This window comes from Phycodurus eques, chromosome 11, assembly GCF_024500275.1.
Source record: "Phycodurus eques isolate BA_2022a chromosome 11, UOR_Pequ_1.1, whole genome shotgun sequence".
Lineage (NCBI taxonomy): Eukaryota > Metazoa > Chordata > Actinopteri > Syngnathiformes > Syngnathidae > Phycodurus > Phycodurus eques.
Genome location: NC_084535.1, coordinates 18,909,508 through 18,931,140, shown reverse-complemented (window position 1 = coordinate 18,931,140; position 21,633 = coordinate 18,909,508). Strand labels below are relative to the sequence as shown.

The following is a 21,633-nucleotide window of genomic DNA, read 5'->3' as shown; positions in this document are numbered from 1 at the left end:
AAAGAAAAGGTGATGTAACACAGTAGTAAACATGATCCTGTCCCAGCTTTTTTGGAACGTGTTGCAGCCATAAAATTCTAACTTAATGATTATTTGCTAAAATAATAAAGTTTATCAGTTTGAACATTAAATATCATGTCTTTGTGGTGTATTTGATTAAATATAGGTTGAACATGATATGCAAATCATTGTATTCTGTTTTTATTTATGTTTAACACAACGTCCCAACTTCACGGGAATTGGGCTTGTACTTTGAGTTTAAGTCGTGACTAGTAAAATCATGCAACTGGTTATTAACCCATGATGATGACAAAAATGAAGTAGGAGGTGAAAACGAGGAGGCGGCGGTGTACCAGGAGAGATTCAGTGTGGTGACCGTGGCATTTATCACACCCCCTCGCTCCCATTGTGCCACAGAGTGTGCATGGGAGTGTGTGCATGTATGTGTGTTTGTCAGACCAAGCTGTCTTGGCTGAAGGGACAGGGGAGGGGACAGGACTGCAAACAGCTGAGGATACCGACAGCTGGCGGGAAACCCGAGCACCGCACAAGGGGAATTAACCCCTCGCTGGCTAACTGAGGCCACTAAGAAAAAGATGATCGCCATCTGAGGGTACGCTTATACGACCTACAAAAACCAAGTAAAACTTTAAAAATTCCCATACTGATGATGACAACAATCCCTGACATTGCAAGACCAGCAAAAATGATGAGTGAAAATTCAGCCAGGCCAATAGTTTCAGATGTAACTTTGTAAAGAAACACCATGCCTTCTAAATATGTGAATGAAGTTCAATGAATGGGGCTATCATTGGCAGCAGCCTCTCAAATATCTCCGGATGCAACCTGGGAAAATATGGAAAGGATGCGTGATCACCAATCATTTGTCATCTTTGTCATTGTCAATTTTCTAAATAGATGGAGATGCAAAAGCCTGCATTGCTGTCCAAAAGCCTGTTTCGTTGGCCACGCTATCAGTGTGACCTACATTATACAGGGTGATTGAAAAGTAACTCCCTATTTTTAAGTACTTGTAATTTACTTCTGAACTATAATTCTTACAAGAAATTAACATGAGAAGAAAGTCTATCGCATGGAGTTTTATTTAAAATTCGATATGGGCGCCAGCATTAGTCACCAGTTTCTCAAGCCGCCTGGGAACCGCATTAACTGATTTTACAAGGAACTCTTGTGGGATGGAAGACATAACTTCTCGTATTCGCCCTTCAAGTTCTTCCAAGGTCGTTGGTTTGGTAGAATAGACTTGCTCCTTTAATCATGGACCATACACAAAAGGATTTAGAAAAATATTACAACATATGAATAAATAAGTATTTTAAAATAGGGAGTTACTTTTCAATCACCCTGTATAATTCATTAGTACTGTTATCGTGCATATGCAAACTCACAGATGTTAACTGGCTCACTGCTTTGTTTGACCATGTGTCGACTGTTCAATCGGCCCTTCTATCAACAGCACAGACTTTCCGTTCACTGTCAAGACAGTGCATGGTGAATCCCACAGCATTATAGGGAGCTTTATGCAAGGATACAGATCGAGCCAAATTTCTAATGTACGCAGTTCAGGTTCCTGTCTGCTCGGACGGAATCATTAAATCCACCTCTGATACAATTTCAGAAGATGGCAAATTTGCGGCTTAACATTACCCACCCATCCTGCTACCTTGCACATAGGACAGCGGGCCCAAGACAAGAAAAAGTCAGCTTGGCTGGCTGGGGTTACAGGGGCTTTGATCTGAGACATGATGGAAGTCTGAAGCACGTGAACAAAACATCTGACTGAGATTACACTATGACTATTAAACTTCCACATACACAACAAAACAAAGAATTCATCAATGTCTATTGAAAACTATATACACTGGAACCCAATCCCTTGAAGGTTTTATAATTTTGGAATTTGAATCCAGGTTGAACAGCTGTGATGCATGACATCAGTCGAGTCAGCAAATCTTATGATACAACCTTTTGTACTAGTATGGCAGTTAAGAATGTTAAAATTTCACTTAGAACATTGCCTGGATTTTTCATAATTGTTTTATGATGGCAACTGTTTGACCCAGCAACAGATTACCATAATTTCTCATGTATAATGTGCATTCCCTCCCCCCAAAAATATTGTTAAAAGTCAATAGTGCGCATTATACATAGGTATAGGGGCAAATGGAAAAACACGTAGCCATGTAGAGGTTATGAAAAAGCTCTACACTTATATTCCAATATGCCACCACCACCTAGAGTTTAGGAAAAAGGTGTAGTTTACATTTTCATTCCAATATGACAGGGGTATATATGACTGCATATATGTACAGTTGTGCTCATAAATTTACATACCAAGGCAAATTTTGTGAAATATTGTTTTTGTTTTTTTACTGATGACAAATATGACTGAACAGCAACCATCATTAATCGCTTTATGGTTACGTTTTGTTTAATGATAATGCTTTTCTGAAATGCTTGGCAGTTTAATTTTAATCCCATTAAAATAAAATTAAATATGTTTTGCCTGGTCCTTCATGTTTTCTTTAAAGAATTGTACACATCTTACAAATTCTGCTTGGGTTATCAAACATGAGCACAACTGTGTGTTTTCTCATTTATTAAATAAAAGTAGGGCTGTGAATTTCAAAGCAAGAGCAAGTAACTAAAAAGAAAAGTATTACATGTTCAAATAAAGTGCTTAACTTCAGAATAATTCTTTGAAAAAAACTAACAAAATACAGATAATACTTCAGGTTTTGATTATATGGGAAGAAGCAAAATCATGCATTGTAAAAATGCATTATACATCGATAGAAGGGGTTTTACCAGAATGTTGAAGTCAACTTTGGGGGGTGCGTATTATACATTGGTGCGAATTATACACAAGAAATTACGGTATTTAGATTTCCATTATTTGGAAGATATTTTAATTAATTACAAGTCAACAAATGACCCTGACTGGATTGTGTTCCCTGCAAACATCATTCTTTGTTCACATTTTCAGGCTTCTTTGGAGATTTCATCCATGACGTACTGTTTTACAATATATTAGATAAGACCGAGAGCTCCTCTTTGTTGGCGTTGGACACTCAGAAGAATTAACATTAACATGTGGATTATGTGACATACAACATTCAATTTAACCTTTAAGAATCTTTAAGAACAATTCCTATTAATAATTTGCTTTAAAATTAAACTTCCTACTGCTCATATTGCTTTGAGGCTGGGGAAGATGCAGCAGAATGTGACAAATGAGAACGGAAGGAAGGTTGGGGGGGCCGAGATGTGTGCATGAAGGAATGAATCAAACAGCATGACTGCTCACAAGAGAATACATTACAAATCCTGTAAAACGCCATAACACATTGTATAGCATTGATTTCCTAGGGTGGCAACACATTTCTTTGTTGACCTCTCCTCATACTTGCTGACACAACAAAAACTGAAAACACAAAAGAGGGTAGTTGTAATGATGAACTATTCATTCAAAGTTTAAGGTGACAGCTGGCAGAGAGCTCTGGTGTTGGTTGAACGGCCCATTGTACAGTGTAGTGGTGGCTGGCCGGCCCTCATCTAATCTCCCATTTGCTGGATCTCATCTCCCAGCCTGTCATCCTGCCAGCAACATGGAATTCGCAGCTCCATTTGGGACTGCTAAAAAAGGCAAGGCAGCCCAAGTGGAGGAGGTGCAGCCAATGACTGCTGACCTGTCCAGTTGCTTGCTGTAAAATAAGGAGGGAGAGGGGTGGGAGAGATTGTGTGTGTGTGTGTGTGTGTGTGTGTGCGCGCGCACATGTCCGTGTGTGTTTTAGGTGTCTGACATAACGGTACTTTCTTCCCCCATCAAACAATCCAACTCTCTGGACCTGACCACCTTCACAGGAGTGATTATCAGCATGTCACCCTCAGAGCCTCATTCCGATGGAGGTTGACAGTTCAAAATAATTCACTAGTAAATGATCTAGTTTCTATTTTCCCCTCAAAGTTTATGCTCAACAAAAAGTTTGTATACTTTGTTAGAAATGTTGACATAAAACTTTTTCACATTGGAGATGATTCATTTTCCCAAATGACAAAATATGATACCCACTTTTTAAACCTATTGGGTCCATATTAAAAATCCATCTCAAGATAAAACTTCACTATAAGGAGATTAATCAGGAGCGGTAATTTAGATTAGTTTAATTCAAAGATTTGCTAAGGGACTTCGATTGGGAATGAATCACACAGAAGCTACACAATATTTCCTGTAAACCTACGCTACACATGGCACTGATTTCCTAAAAAGACATACTAAAGTTCACTGAGTGTAAATAAATAAAGATGCCTTGCCTGCTGTAACAGGTCAGGAGCAATGTGAGCATTGTCAGCCCAGGAAGGTTTCAATTTCATTGGAAGTCATTTAATGTAGCTATGGTGAAACATTGGCAGATGGCAGTGACATTCTATTAAAATGGAGGACCAGCACTAATAAATAAAAAAAGATTTTATCAACAACAATCTGCATCACAGCATTGCTAATTCTTCGCAACAATGATATGAGATAGAACAAGAGCCCTCAGACCTACGCCAAGACTTAACATTATTGTTTCAAAGAGATACTGGTTGTGAGCATATTATGTTTCATTGAAAATGCAACCAGGCAATAACCTGGAGTTGAGCTCAATGAAACATGGCTTGACATGCCATACATAAAGAGTCATGGGATATTTGCATTATTTTTTTTTAAACTTACTAGTCTTTCATTGAAACAAAGTAACCTATGCCAATGAAAACAATTTCCCTGGAGCATGATGCTAAGCAAATGTTTTAGACATAAAATGCCAAACTGCAGAACTTCTGACATGTTTTTTAAAGGGGACATTATGAAAGAACTTTTTAATCGCTTATAAAAAAAACTGTTGGGTCTCTGGATCATGGGTCCTCAAGCATGAAATTAAACAACCAAATATAGCTTGAGTTATGTTGCTGAAAATGTGTCTGTGAGTGAGCCGCTCTGAATTGATGACCGACAGTTACGTAACAGTGGGGCTATCTCACATATTAACCCTTTAACACCTAAACCTCAAAATGTCTGCCTGGACTTTTTTGCTTATTTTTACTATGAAAGGGTCAGAAAATGTCCCGTAAATAAGTGCTTTTGCCCCTTTTGCCAGAAAGTTTTCAAATATCTAGCAGGTTTGGGTTAGGTTAGGTTATCCCCGACGCGTCGGCGATTTAACAACCCCCTCCGAGTTTCTGTGCCCAAGACATGGCAGCAAGGCTGGGCGAAAATCTGCCAGTTTCAAGGCACAATTGGACTACACTGTCTGAAACACTGAGTCAAAGGCAAAAGGTCAGCAATGTTAAGTTTTGTAGGATGCACATCCTAGCATTAGATTCTGATAAGCGACACAGGATTTTTTTGGTGAAGTTGTAGACATGGTGGGCTAGGGTTAGGGGGTGTTTGTGATAGAGGTTTACGCTGCATGCACACACTAACTGACAAGTCTATTAAATGTTGTGTATGAAGCGCCGCTTCCACGGGTGAAAATTTTCTTGTTTTCTTTATGGCACTGTCTTTTTCAATCTCATCTTTGGTTGTCATGGTAAGCCGTGCGCAGCGTTGGCTCTGCAGTGGAGCGAATGGGGTGGAATAGGACCAGCCAAGTTTCAGAAGGCTTAAATAATGGGGTGTAAAGTGTACTGTAATTCTTGATCATTAGGGTATTTTGATGAAAATGTCACAGACGTGTTATTGCGACATCTGGAAACTGTTTTGTAATTAGTGAGTGCATAATGCCTCCTTTAATAAGCTATACAGAAAACATCAGATCATGCCTGGCTCGCTAATCTCTTCTTTTTTTCTTTCCCTGCAAGCCACTTCAGGCTGAACTGTTTATACGACTTTAGGCTATGACGTACAGCTCCCAATAAATAGTGGCCAGAGAGCGCATAGGTGTACACACTATGCAACCTAAACGCTGCACTGAAAACATGCCTGGGAATTTAGATTTAATATTGCATGTGACTTGCAAACCACTTGCAAAATGTCTATGCAACGGCAAGTAGTCTGGCTCATTACTCTGTGATACAAATGTTTAAACTATGAGGAAAAAGTTAAAACTGAAATTTGACAGACCATTATCAGTCCGATGTCACGTATACCCGACATACACTATGTCAGAGTACAGAGTTCATTGGCTGAAGAGATTCGGATAGGAAGGTTCAACTGTCCATCTATCCATTTTCATTACATAAGGTCAGGAAGTCAGGTTGACCTGGACCGGTCGCCAGGGAATTGCAGATGGTTCAACTGCTGGCACCTTTTTCAATCCATGTTTAACTCAGTAACAGAATTTGCCTGATTGTTTTTTTTTTACTACATATAGGGCCTGATTTACTATAAAAATGGGTGCCAACTTGATTGCTCAAGCAAACAGATGTGGAAGCTGATCTAACCGGGTGCACACAAGATTGCATCTACCAAATGGGCAACATTACCGCACAGAACATTTTGCATGTTCTGAGAGTATGGGAAAATAGATGAATTTGTGATTTACCAAATCTGAGGCTAATTGCGATGGCTGATTTTGAGTCTTTAAATACGACATCTGAAGCCAAACCAAACCAGCATGCACAGCAGTGTCAGCGTAGTGCTGGCAAAGTGAAAGGCAGGGAGGAATTTTCTGCAAAAGTAAAAAAAAAATTTAATCTATCATGTGTGAAATTTTTTTTTAATTAGTTTTAAATATAAGAAGAACCGTGCTTTCATTAACAAAAGCATCTTCAAGCATAACCCTCACCCAGCTTAAATATATTCAGGCAAAAACAAAGAACATTCAAGCAAAAAGTCACAACTTTAATGGATGTAAATCATGAAGCTGCTATCAAATAAGGGATCCTATGTCAAAATGTAACTTCACTTATGATGTTTTTGATTGAAATAGCTTTCGAGTTCAGTAAATATGACCTCCTAATGCTGCAAATTCAATGACTATTTTCAGTTCTTTAAAACCTGTCAAGTTGAACAACAAACAACAAAATCCGTTCAACCACTATTTCAAGTGGTTGAACTCTAATAAGAAACATTCAGTGCTCTTCAAGTGCATATATGCTACTAAAGCATATGTACAAACAGTAACTTGATGTTCAGTCAATGGCGCTTTAAAAATAAAAAAAATGTTGTTTGTTTTTAACTGAAATCTGCTAGTTTAAATCCTACAACAACTTTAATATACAGAGCAACCTCAACATCAAAAACTATTTTTCCCATAGAGAAAAACAAATACAAATACTCTGTTTCAGGGTCAAACTGCTGCCATCTAAAAATGTGCGCAGGCATTTTGAAGTAGCACTGTAACTGTCAAACCTGTAAAAAGAAATTTGATAGCTAGAACGGTTACAGACGGAGCATAGATTTGACTTCCTGTTTGACAAAGGTGCAAAGGGCATTCCATTTTAGACGTTTCTCTGTAAGACCTCATATATATACACAGACACACTGAAGCAACTAGGGATGTCCCAATCTAAGTCTATATCTACTGTATCGATCCATCTACTGTATATATCATGCTTTGCCGACTTAGAAGTATCTTTCGGGACTTTTTCACTGGGTGTGGGGCCACTCACATGTTGCGACAAATAACTCATGAATATGCGAATTGCTTGTGTATCCCCTCACTCATACTCTCGTCCTATTGACTTTTATAATTTACATAGTCAATCCCACCACACTTGAGTTGTACAGCCGGGTTCACGACCCTTGTCCTGTATGCTTCTTCTCCTGTCCTTGTCCTGTTCTACCTTGTCCTGTCCTTCCCTCACAGTGTGTAGCACTACAGCCCCATAATGTAATGACTTACTTTTCTTATCCTGTTTAGAATTCGTGCTTTGTCTTTTGTCTTCGTTTCTCTCTGCCTTCTAGAAACTTTGTTCTGTTCGACTCAATAAACTTCAATTATAATACTAAGAAACCACCAAGGAAGCTTAAAAACTCGACTGTGACACAGTAAAACTGTTCTGGTATAAAATGTATACAGATCCTCCATTCTGCTTGACCTAACAGCCGAACAGGACAAAAAAAACAAACAACAAAAAACTATCTTTCGGCTCTGCGTGGCGTGTAGGCAAAATGTTTTCACAACACACACACACACACACACACACACAGTTTCCATGTGTCTGTTACAGGCACTCTATACCAGCACTAACCTGAAAAGTTACATATAAAACGAAGCTATTACAGTTCCTTTTGGCAAGATCTTTGTACTCTGGATTATTTTGTTACTTTGTAATCTTTAAAATTTCAGAAAACGAGTAGCAACAATTAGACAATAGCACTTACTAATAACCTGCTGACCAATGTACATGTCAAGCTCTGCTGACTATTTACAGGTTTGAACAGGACAAGGATAGTGCACTTTGTGGAGGTTTCATCAGTGGTCCCCCACACTTTAACGGAAACAACACCAAACTCGATACCAAATATCGCTCAAATGAATCCATCATGGGCGCTCACATCAACATCCACACTCTATATCACTATATGAGTGGTGGGGTCGGTGAGAGGTGGGGAATCACAGGACTCCAAAGACAGCTGCAGCTTATAAGGAATGTGAGGGGCCTCACGCCAAGAGAGCAAGCAGGGAAACCATACCATATATGGAAACAGGCGCAATCTAAATTTTATCAATGAGCGGAGCGAGCATGAGAGTGGCTTAACATGCAAAGCTTGGTCTCCCATCCTTGAAGGAGTATGTACGTGTTGGTGAGGGCCTTGGAAAAACAGCACACAGGAGAACAGGCCTGCGAGTGTCCAACGTCCATCGGGAAAACTTAAGCCGTCTAAACATTGGAGGCAATCTGGGTTTCAGCACGTGACTGCATCAAGGTGCGGACAGAAAAGAGAGCCTGCTGAATAAGAAGCGCTTGACTTCAAACTCAAAGAACTATGCGATTACGTAGAGGGAAATAAATAATGATTGCAATTGCATGATACAAAATAAGACAAGTTAACCAAAAGGAGATACAATTTTTTTCACAATGTAAATTTAAAACAGTTCCCGAATCCCAGGTGTCTTAATAACATGTCTGTCGCATGCTTTTGTCAAAATACCCCAACGATCAAGAACTACATATCCTTAGAGCATATTTCTTGCCATGGAGTAATTGGCTTGTTTTAGGGGTGGGACTGTCTTGTGCAGTCAGACAGCCCTCATCACGCCAATATACTGTTGAACCAATGGTGAGCCTGGCTTTTGTTATACTGAATACTAGTGGATCTCGCCGGTGGATTCATGTCGGCTCTAGTGTGTGGAAAACAAGCAAGCACCAAAGACAATGAAATAATTTTTGCTGCTGCCGCACGACCACATCAAACACAAATCCCCCACCACGCACACGAGCCGCCAACAACTTAGTGGAGCAAATGAGTGGGTGTACTTTATTAGAAGCTAACGCTGCTATCTAACGCTAATCGGTGAACCCCAGAAAACAGGCTAACGTAATCATACACGCCCCCACCCCAAACACATGAAAAGCAAGCAACCAGAAATTAAATTGTTTTATCACTTGTGAAGGGAGCAAATCATCACCGAAACACACAAAACATTCAGTTATTGTAACGGTGTGACGCATGACATTGTCAAACACAAATACCCCTCATTCCCATATCGACAACTTAGCTGATATTATAACATTGTTATCAGAAGCTAATACAGGTAACATTTTAAATTTACACTAATCTATGCTAACGCTGCACTCTGCTTACCTTTTGGCTTTGACAATGATAGTGCTTCGGCCGCCGCATCAAAGTGGTTCTTTTGCTCTGGAACTTTTTAGCCAGCCAAGCTTCCATTGGTTAAGAAACTGTGTGGGGGTGGTTATTAGGTTAATTATAACAGTAAGCCAAGACGTGAAGAAGGGCTCACTCACAGTAGGATTTTAAAGAATAGAACGATAACGAAAGATTTGCTTGGCTGTTTTGTTTTCTACTTGTTGTGTGGGCACTGGACAGGTACACAGAGACCCAACTACTTTTCCACAAACAAAACTCAATTTTCCACAATATGTCCCCTTTAAAGGATATACAGTACTTTACTTGTTTTCAGCTCTTCATTTTAAGTTTGAAACAGACAAGATCCTTTTTACCCTTTTGATGCGTTTTAATGCTTCAAATAATTTTAGCTTCCGTCTCACCCCTCACCCTCTCTGGAAAACCCCTTTTTGTGATTGTGTGATTTCGGTAGTGAGCCAAGGGTCAGCGTTTGTGCACTTTGTCCCTGTACGTCATAGATGCAGCATCCCTGGAGTAGACTGTGGACAAAAAACAGCTGGGATGATCAAAACTAAAAATAAACAAAAATTATTGGAATAAGTTTGGATGAGTTGTGTAAGCAGTTTCCTTCTGCTAACTTAAAACAATTACATCTTAAGGACGATGATGGGAAAGGTCTCCTGGGATAGTTGCTATGGATGGATGCAATTATGGTAACACAGCCTAAATGTTAGTCTTGCTCCAAACCAAAGCAGACAAAGCCCAAATGAAGAGCTTTTCAAGATGCTGCAGCTCAAACAAGAATCAACACACACTACTCTATGTTAATACATCACTCTGATCCATTGAGAGCCTTAGAGCCTGTTTACACCAGGCAGTACAGTTTGACTACATTTGGTACCGTACACACTTTTCTTTGCATTTATATTGTCCAAAGTTGTGAAGAATACCAAAATAACTTATCTGTATTGTCATCAACAGAAGTCATACACTTCCTAAAGGGTGGCTCTAGACATCTGACATTTGTTGACTGGTTGAAAAAAGACTATTATTGCCAGTGGAATGGGAAGGACACAAAAAAAAAAAAAAAAAAAGAACACACACCTTTTAACAAATCTTACTTTTCCACTGCACAGTACCCGCTCAGCTCTACCAGACAGCATTGAACTAGTTCTCTGTATGTGACTTTTGGGTATGGTACTAAAAACAAAAAAAATTTACCACTCCAGAAGAGTGGAGACTGGCGTATGATACTGCAGTGCCCAGGGAACACCAACAGGTCAAGCAGATGTTAGCCTGTGTGTTTATTCTTTCCATTTCTAGCCATGTGTGCTCAATAATGATGATGAGGGATCTGCTCCACCACCAAGTGACCAGTAACAGTAGCCCCACCTGACCAGGTACAAGAAATATTACCTAGTAGTACAACCACAATTACAATGAAGTTGGGATGTTGTGTTAAACATAAATAATAACAGAATACAATGATTTGCAAATCATGTTTGACCTATATTTAATTGAATACACTACAAAGACAAGATATTTAATGTTCAAACTGATAAATTTTATTGTTTTTAGCAAATAATCATTAACTTAGAATTTTATGGCTGCAACACGTTCCAAAAAAGCTGGGAAGGGTCATGTTTACCACTGTGTTACATCACCTTTTCTTTTAACAACATTCAATAAACGTTTGGGAACTGAGGACACTAATTGTTGAAGCTTTGTAGGTGGAATTCTTTCCCATTCTTGCTTGGTGTACAGCTTCAGTTGTTCAATAGTCCGGGGTCTCCGTTGTTGTATTTTACGCTTAATAATGCGCCACACATTTTCAATGGGAGACAGGTCTGGACTGCAGGCAGGCCAGTCTAGTACCCGCTCTCTTTTACTACGAAGCCACGCTGTTGTAGCACGTGCAGAATGTGGCTTGGCATTGTCTTGCTGAAATAAGCAGGGGCGTCCATGAAAAAGACGTTGCTTGGATGGCAGTATATGTTTCTCCAAAACCTGTATGTACCTTTCAGCATTAATGGTGTCTTCACAGATGTGTAAGTTACCCATGCCATTGGCACTAACAAAGCCCAATACCATCACAGATGCTGGCTTTTGAACTTTGTATCCATAACAGTCCGGATGGTTCTTTTCCTCTTTGGCCCGGAGGGCCCCACAATTTCCAAAAACAATTTGAAATGTGGACTCATCGGACCACAGAACACTTTTCCACTTTTCATCGGTCCATCTTAGATGAGCTCGGGCAAGCCGGTGGCATTTCTGGGTGTTGTTGATAAATGGCTTTTGCTTTGCATAGTAGAGTTTCAGGTTGCACTTACGGATGAAGCGCCGAAATGTATTTACTGACATTGGTTTTCTGAAGCTTTCCTGAGCCCATGTGGTGATATCCTTTACACATTGATGTCGGTTTTTGATGTAGTCACGCCAATGTGTTGCAGCCATAAAATGTTAATGATTATTGGCTAAAAACAATAAAGTTTATCAGTTTGAACATTAAATATCTTGCCTTTGTAGTGTATTCAATTAAATATATGTTGAACATGATTTGCAAATCATTGTATTTTATTTGTTTAACACAATGTCTCAACTTCATTGGAATTGGGGTTGCACATTAGAGGCGTGTCGAGCATTAAATGAGCAAAATAATTGCCCTCAGCAGCCAGTGGAGTAATTTATTATTATTTTTTTTTTAACCTGTCCTGTTCAGCTGCATGATGGTGGATGGATCTGTATGCCTTTTGTGCTGGAACAGTTTTGGTGTGCAACAAGAGAGTTTGAAATACTCCATCCATCCATCCATCCATTTTCTTTACCGCTTATCCTGGCTAGGGTCGCAGGCTGCTGGAGCCTATCCTAGCTATCTTCGGGCGGGAGGTGGGGTATACCCTGAACTGGTCGTCACCCAATCGGCACATAGAAAACAAACAACCATTCGCACCTACGGGCAATTTAGAGTCTTCAATTAACCTACAATGTATGTTTTTGGGATGTGGGAGGAAACCAAAGTGCCCGGAGAAAACCCACCCAGGCACGGGCAGAACATGCAAAGTCCACACAGGCGGGGCCGGGATTTGAACCCCGGTCCCCAGAACTGTGAGGCAGATGTGCTAACCAGTCGCCCTCACCGTGCCGTGCCGACTTATTTTAAAATGTTTTACTTATTCTGATGTTTCTTGAAAATGCAGCCGGACAGAAAAGGTTTTTAGGGGTGCGAACTACAGCAGAACGGTCTAAATATTTGAGCACAAGTAACATTACAACAGTCAAATCGTGTTCTTATTTTTGGGGGGAAGGGGGGGGGGGGGTTGCTGGTGATGACATGCAATAACTAACTGAGAACAAGATGAGAGAGGACAGAAAAGGGCAGGACAGGATGTGGGAAATGAGCAAGGCAGTGCTACTGACAAGTGATGCGGTGGGATTCTTTTTAGTGACTCACACCTGTAAATTCATGTTATAACCTGTGTTGTTGTTTGTGGTCCCAGCACTAACAATTAAAGGCGATAGCGTGTCTATCGAACTTATTTGTGAATCAACACCATATCACATGCATGTTAGTCAACTGGTGTACGGAGTTGCTGAGCTAGTTGCTTACTAAATCATATTTGGGCACTTGGACTTCTTATGTAAATCCAGCATATGTGTCAGATAAGTCACTAATTATTGAACGCTAGAGGAAAAGATGACAATAAAAGTCTACTGAAGGCACCATTGAAATCATTTAACAAATCATGACATGTCCATTAAAACAGTTATTATTAATCCAAATAACTTTTTTTAAGTGAGGACAAAGTTTTGGAGACACTAACTGCTTTTAGCAGCTCTGTGTCTCATCCAAATCCAAAGTAGATAAACATGGAGGCGCTTCATATAGCAGGGTACGCGTTTCTCACCCTAACACAAACCAGATCTGCTGTGATTTATCTTGAGCGGTATTACGAGGCTTTCCTGGAGCAGACGTCAGTAGGGTTCACAGCAACCTTATTGGTCTCATCTCCAGTCAAGGGCATTTTTTAATTCATTAATTTAAACAACAGCCAAGACTTTCAAAATGTGTTTACCACAGGACCGATTATTTCCCATTGGGACTTATGGAATTCATTTCTGTGTTTGTCAAACTTTTTTGCAGAGAGATTTCCCACCATACTAAGCTTTTTTTTTTTTTTTTTTTTTTTTAAAAACTTCTCCCCACAGAAATTGGGGTGTCCATTAAAAAAACAAAAAAAAAACGTTTCACTGATTGCAAAGCACAGCGTGAATGTACATCACGCCACCAACGAGTTGAAACAGTGAACTCTAAACTGGCTTTATAGGAAAATGACAAAGTAGTAGAAAAAAACAATGGAGGACATATAACATCCTTTTTTTCTTGGCTTAGATGAAGACAAGCTTTGTTTGAAAATATTTTCTCATTACTATTGTTGCAGGGAATTGATTAGTCTGGTTCTCTCACTCAACAGAGTGGAATCTCAAAAGTCTAAAGTAGAATTCTGAGTTCTGTTAACATTTTCTGGAAGAATTTCCCTCCAAAGTTGCAAAAAAGCATGGAATTCCCGACCTCCAGCACCGGACTGCTGCATGTCTCACAAGACCTCAATCTCCTGAAACTTTAGTAAGCATCTATAATATAAACTCCATGAGTGTGTTTTTCTTCTCGGTATTGCTGAACTGCTGAGCATAAACTGACAATTATAGTATAAGAATGGCATGAATAGGAGGTTGGTCCCGACGTAAAAAACGTTTCGGGGTTACAATTGGCACAAGATGGCATGCTGAGTTAGAGTTACCGGTACTACTGTTATTTTACATTTATGGCCAAAAATGTTTTTCATACAAATATTACATTCCAACTCACGTACAAATTATGGTTACGTCACCGCAGTAGGAACATACATGCATACATCGATGACCCCCTGTACACCGGAATAGGAGCTGTGTTTAGTCCTAATGTAAAGGACTCAACATGCGCAAAGCAGTATTCTCCCTCTGCATAGTTACCTTTTATCGTTCCTACTATTAACAGCAGTTAACTTTTATATGTGTATGAAATGTCAAGTGTCAAATAAAATGTCAACTATTATTAAAAACACTGCTTGTACAGTCAAAGATTATGATAACAGTTTAAACCTGAGAACGGATTAAATGCATTTCCCAAATTTCTTACATCCTAAGCGAAAAATTATTTGAAAAAAATTGGAGGTTGATCGGCTTCCTTGAACAGAACAGATTGCGTTTGACCTTGGAGGTTCCAGTGTATTTCAGTGTGTCTAGATCCACCCTTTAGCTACAGATAACTTAATTTAGTACCCTACACGTGGAAAAAAAGCAAAATTAAACTAAACCAAACTCTACTACTTGGTGGAAACAGAGCTTTAATGACTCACCTTAGTGTCGCCCATGCTCTCCGACTCAGACACCTGGTAGGTGAGGTCCGTCTCCTCGAAGCCCGTTGCACTCATGCGCTGGTCTGTGGAGGGGTCCGAACGTGGCGGCGAGTCCGGTGAGTTGAGGCATGTTTGGATCAGCGCTTTGCCTGTTTCACTGGTGATCATGGGCTGGAGTTTACGGGTGGCAAATGTGTAGACGTGACCCGTTTCACTGGCCACGAGCAGCAGAACTTGGGTTCCTGTCAGGGTGGAGAGCTCGTACGCCTGGTGAGGAAAGACCGGTACACGTCAACACTCGATGACAGCTGCATAACTTCAGTGCATATTCAAAGAGTAACAATATCAATGTCTTCCTTATGTGTGGTCACAAAGAAGGTCATCATTAATAACTGGATTTTTGTAAAGACACCAATTTAGACAGAATGGATCAGCAAAGCAATGGAAATTATTAAATTGGAGATGGTTGCCATTCGACTGGAAAATAATGACATCAGTTATGCTGAAACATGGGCACCACTGGAGAAGTACTTCATGTCTCTATAATAATTATCTGTTTGTTTTCTTGACATAAGCGAGAGATTTTTGTCTTATTTCAATGACAGAGCTTTTTCTTCTATTATCTTGTTTTTATTTTTCTGTGGGTGTTTTAAAGGTTGTCGCCTACCTGTGCTATAGGATGAATATACTGTAAATGGAAACATTGAATGAAATATGGATGACTATTTTGAGAGGTTCATTCGGTACAGGTTTTTTGGATTTATGGAATTGTCCAAGCACGGGGTTTGAAGATGGGTGACTTGTAGGGTTGGGCATCGTTAGAATTTTTGAGGGATTCCGCTCCCGATTCTGGTTCCTCATTTCGATTCCGGTTCCAAACGATTCTCGATTCAGATGCTTTTTGGGGGCTGGGCCAAAACAGTTTGCATGCTTTAAATAAAGAGCGTCCAAATTATGAACATCCATTTGCTTAGCAGTCTGCAGCATGGACTAAAATGAACATTTGGCTCGGGGTTCTTTATAACCAGTATCAATGTCAAACCTATGTGTGCAATGTGTGGAACGTCATCATTAATTAATGTTTCAGCTAAAAGTTAAATATAGCATTGTTAAAATAGTTATTTGGGACTGTTTTATCACATCAAATGGTTTATATGTGCAAGTTGTAACTTGAGTTCCTGTTTTAAGCTTGTAGCCTTTTATTTTGAAGGGTACACACCGGAACTCAGCATTTTGGCACGAAATGTACCTTCACACGACACCGGTGAAGTTTGAAAACGAAAGTAATGGAACCAAATGCTATAAAATGTAATATTACTTTACCTACGCACAGATGAGGCACTAGATTAGTGTTTGTGAGACTGTGAGACGTTTATGTGAATTTTGTCCCAATTCATTGTGATGTAAAGTTGCTAGTTTGACCTTTGGTGAAGTTGTAGCTCAATGTTAAGCTTTTTTCTTTTCCCTATCGGATCTCACGTTGGTTTGAACACTACAATAAATGCTAAAAACCATCAGTGCAAAAGTGCAACCAACCGTTTACCTTGTTAGCTGCCTCAATGTTGGCATAGACATACTTTATTGTTTCACTCACTCAATTGACTGAGAGTTGAGTTCACTGAAGCTTCGCGTGGTGTAGCCTGAGGCTCAGAGCGGGAGGGAATACGTCAGACTTCTACACATCGTGAAAGCCTCCTTTACATAATATAATCTTATTCTTAATCTTATTATTTTTGTTCTGCTTTTATCTGTTGAGTCAACAATATATTTTTGTTCATTTGGAAAGAAAAATAAAACAGTGACTGGCTTCTTTGAAGTTGAGGAGGGGATGTAGTAGACCCCCTAAAGGTGAACATCTGGAACCAACAACCTAGTCAAGAAGACATTGCTGAACTAAAAATAGCCTTGTAGTCAAGTGTGACGTGTCGTGCAAATGAAGCCAAAATAACATAAGATAAGGCATCCAGAATAGAGCGTGTGATACTGTTAAGAGACTGATTGCAGCAGGCCGCACAGGAAGAGGGAGTGACAGTGGGCCAGCCCGAGGGCAGGATGTGATTGGCTGGAAACCACGAGGCCGCCAGCACACTCTGCATTATTGTAATATACTGTATAATGCAGCATGCAGACGCTCAGCCTTCCAAGCACACAACAAAAACACACGCACACACGATGAAACACGACAAGGCTGCACTCAGAGTGAACTTTTGAAGAAGCCTTTATATCGAAATGAATCATCACTTATGTGGAGGATGTTCGTGATGCTGCCAAGGCACTGAGCAGTTGCCATCACCTTGGTGCCAGAGCTGCAGTGAGCTGATAGAACCTAAATTGTTTTATTATGCCGTAATGGAAGCATGCAATTGAGCATGGTAATTCTTTTTTATTTTTTTTACTATAATGATAGCAGTGCTGTTGGCTCAATGTTCACCACCACGTGGGCGCATAAAAAATAAATCCAACGGAGTGAAGGAACTATAAAGAAGAGTAGAAAATGCAGAAGGTGTTGCTAGCAGCTCTAATTAACTATGCAAGTGGCAAGGGAGCAGTGTCAAACAGCGCCTAACAGCTGGCCAACAGCCAGGACAGAAAAAGAACACAAAAGTAGTTGTTTGTAGGACACTAGGTCTAATGACCAACTTAGAGCATATCATCAACATCCCATTATATCCAGAGTTGATATTTCATATTCCTGTCGACGCAGAGAGATATCAATTACATTTTAAAAACTGAGGAACGGGTTAATGGGCACATTTACAGTACAGTGGAACCTCTTGGGTCAAACACAATCGACACGACTTAAAAAGGTCTAAAATAACAGACGATAAATTAGATGTTCGCTCTAACAGATTGCAATCGCTGTTTCGTAACACGTTGCATATGAGCTTACTAAACTTGTGATCTTTTACTAAGATTCCAAATAGCAGGAGCTAAATTTCATGTTCACTAACTCTACAGATTGTGTGAACTGCTGTTTGCAGGTGCAAAAGAGGTGGAGACCGCTGCATTTAAAGTGAGGGTATAAACGAAATCTAATGCTTCGAAAATATTGGGGAAGCCGGCACCAGTTGCATTAAAAACATCTTTGTTTGAGTAAACTTGTCTCAAGGAAGACTCAAGGAAATGTAGAGTTCAAAGGAGTTTTGTCATAGGTGATATGGTATGACTCCTTCTTGTGACTGACTCCGAGTCAGCCGTTAGATCATTCAGCTGCTCCAAAATTGCAATTGCACAGAAGACATTTCAGAATATTTTTATTTTCAGGTTTCAAAACTATTTACACGAGTGGAAAAGGTCTCCCTGTCTCCTCTCATTTTGCCTGCACTACGCTCGAACCGTATTTTGTGCCGTTTGGCACTTGCGTTTCAGGGGTGGTATTTGGAGACACAAAATTAACCATCGCAATTCTTCTCCGGTTTGATAAATTACATTGCATATGCTAAATTTATCTATTTGCATATTACAGTACCTCTCCCAGGGTGTACAAAATGAACTACACAGCAATTTTGGACATTTGGTAGATGCAATCATGGTTGCACCCGGTTAGTAGATCAAATTCCACATCTATTTGTGTAAGCAATCAAGTTTGCGCCCGTTGATACACATGCAAACATTTAGTAAATAAGGTCCAATATGTTCAAGAAAACCTGGCCAAGCTCAAATGGGTCTGGATCTCTTCATTGGAAATTAACGTTAATAACAAGTGACGGCGCACATAATGACATTGAAGTATTGGGACACTGCTGAAGTTTTACTCTTTTGCACACAAGGCTGCTTATTTCATGTAACTTCCAGTGTAGTGCTCGTCTTTCTTCTTCTCATCACAGGCCTTGAAGAGAGTGGCCCTTGTTGAGGAATTGGCATCCCAAATACGCCACTGAAAGCCAAAGAAAAAGCTAAACAGTTTTTAAAGAGTTGACGCTCACTGAACAGTTGTATAAACGCAGTACTTTTGTTTTTGCTCCCATTTTTCATGAGTTGAACTCGAATATGGAATAACCTTATATATATATATATATATATATATATATATATATACACACACACACACACACACACACAAAAAGGCCTATTTCTCTCAAAACTTTGTCACAATTCTGTGTAAGAGAGCAATTACCCTTTACCAAGATTATCCACCACCTCACAGGTGTGGTATATCAAGATGCTGATACTTGGGAAAATACGCGTCCCAGTGGGACAACAGTTGAGAACCACTGCTTGAAGCAAAGGATATTTGAACATAAATGGTGCATCAACACACGTAGACAGACAATGTGGCAATACTCACAGGTATATTTTCTTTGTCCTCTGCGACCAATATTATTGCATTTACCAGAGGTGCGAAGTAACGAACTACTTGTGCTCTGTTACTGTAGTTAAGTAGATTTTGCAGGTATCTGTACTTTGAGTAATTATTTATGTGGTGACTTTTTACTTTTACTCTTTACTTTTTAAACACAAATAACTGTACTTTCTACTCCTTACATGTTAAATGGGAGCTTGTTATTTATTTTTTTTAAACTTAGCGACGACGCGAAATAAAATATAAGTTGCTCATTTTCTACTAGTTTAGTCAGCCCCTCACCCCCACCACTCCCATTTGGCAGTGAACAAATAAGTGTTCAGAAAAAAAATAATTGTTTGATTTCATCGATAGGACTGGCCAATTAATCAAAATTTAATTGTGATTTCGCTTCTAACAATCATAAAAAGGAAGAAAAAATGAAAAATAATTGATGTGCAGCAGTGCGGGTTGTGTATGTAAGTTCCTACATTGTAAATGCACCCTGAACGCATATAGGATGTTGCTTGTAAAAAGTATGTGACGCATGTTCTTCTGTCTACCCTGAACGTGCTTTAACCTCCATCCATCCATTTTCTGAGCCGCTTCGCCTCACTAGGGTCGCGGACGTGCTGGAGCCTATCCCAGCTGTCATCGGGCAGGAGGCGGGGTACACCCTGAACTGGTTGCCAGCCAATCGCAGGGCACAAACAAACAACCAGTCGCACTCACAGTCACACCTACGGGCAATTTAGATTCTCCAATTAATGCATGTTTTTGGGATGTGGGAGGAAACCGGAGTGCCCGGAGAAATCCCACGCAAACACGGGGAGAACATGCTAACTCCACACAGGCGGGACCGGGGATTGAACCCGGATCCTCAGAACTGTGAGGCTGACGCTCTAACCAGTCGTCCACCGTGCCGCCTGCTTTAACCTTATTAACCTAATTGACACCCTAGTTGGAGTTTACTTTAAAACTAAACACACAACAAAAATAATTACTCAGATTGAATATTTAAATACAAGAAACACAATGTTTTGGAAATCGCCAGCTTATGCGGTCATCAATCCAGTCATCCATTTTTTTCTACTTATCCGAGGTCAGGTGGCGGGGGTAGTTGCTTTAGCAGGGAAGCCCAGACTTCCCTCTCCCCAGCCACTTCCTCCAGCTCTTCCGAGGGGATCCCGAGGCGTTCCCAGGCAAGCCGAGAGACTTACTCTCTCCGGCGTGTCGTGGGTCATCCCCGGGTCTCCCCCTGGTGGGACGTGTCCTGAACACCTCACCAGGGAGGCGTCCTAAACAGATGCCCGAGCCACCTCATCTGGCTCCTCTCAATGCAGAGGAGCAGAGACTATTCTGAGCCCCTCCCGATGACTGAGCTTCTCACCCTAACTAATACCTAGACAAAGCACAGCTCCAAAAACCCCTATGACGAACAAAATAAATTGACATAGGTTTCCCTTGCCCGGACACGGATCATTGGGGCCCTCCTCTGCAGCCAGGCCTGGAGGTGGAGCTCAAAGTGGAGCGACCGGGCACAGCCTGGAAGAGTAATGTGGGTCCCCCTTCCCGTGGGCTCACCACCTGTAGGAGGGGCCATAGGGGTCGGGTACAGTGTGAGTTGGGCAGTGGCCGAAGGCTTATGCTGTCAGTCAATGGAAAACCCTATTGACAGGCTAGCTAGCATTAGCATAAGATAACGGGAGGGATTTACCTTCAAATAAGGAATATTTACACACAAACTCCCTAGTAACACATACAGACAGAAAACATAATACCCACAGGCATATAATCTTCCTAATCTGTGAAAAACGAGTTTAATAAAGTATTTTTTTTTTTTTTTTTGAGACTTTCTTCTTCTACTCTTTTTTGTAGCTTCCTGTAATATTCAGCTCCTTGCATGCATTGCAACACACTGCTCCCAAGAGGCCAAGGAGTGTACAGCAGAAACAGTCATGGCTTTGTATAAAACAGACACAAAACGCTTTTTTCCCCCTGACTGTCTGACATGAAATCAGCCTAAAATGTTCCTGTTTTAGGTTAATTAGGATTACCAACGTTATTTTTATTTGCTAAATAGCAGAATATCGAGAGGATATTTTTCAAACAAATATATATAATAGATAATACAGTCACCCCAGGTGTGTCAATGTTTTTAACCATAGCTGTATTTATTTGTATTTACTGTTTAT

The 21,633-nt window shown here is 40.2% G+C and overlaps 1 protein-coding gene across 9 annotated transcripts in view; it reads right to left on the bottom strand.

Moving 5' to 3' along the window:
- srfb (serum response factor b) overlaps positions 1 to 21,633 on the bottom strand; it is a 48,308-nt gene that overhangs the window by 20,819 nt on the left and 5,856 nt on the right. For 8 of the 9 annotated variants that reach the window (XM_061689967.1, XM_061689968.1, XM_061689974.1 and 5 more), the window contains exon 2: positions 15,157 to 15,423. In XM_061689967.1, coding sequence (XP_061545951.1) covers positions 15,157 to 15,423 — 267 coding nt within the window. The remainder of the gene's footprint in view (positions 1 to 15,156; positions 15,424 to 21,633) is intronic. The other variant, XM_061689970.1, reaches the window with a different exon arrangement.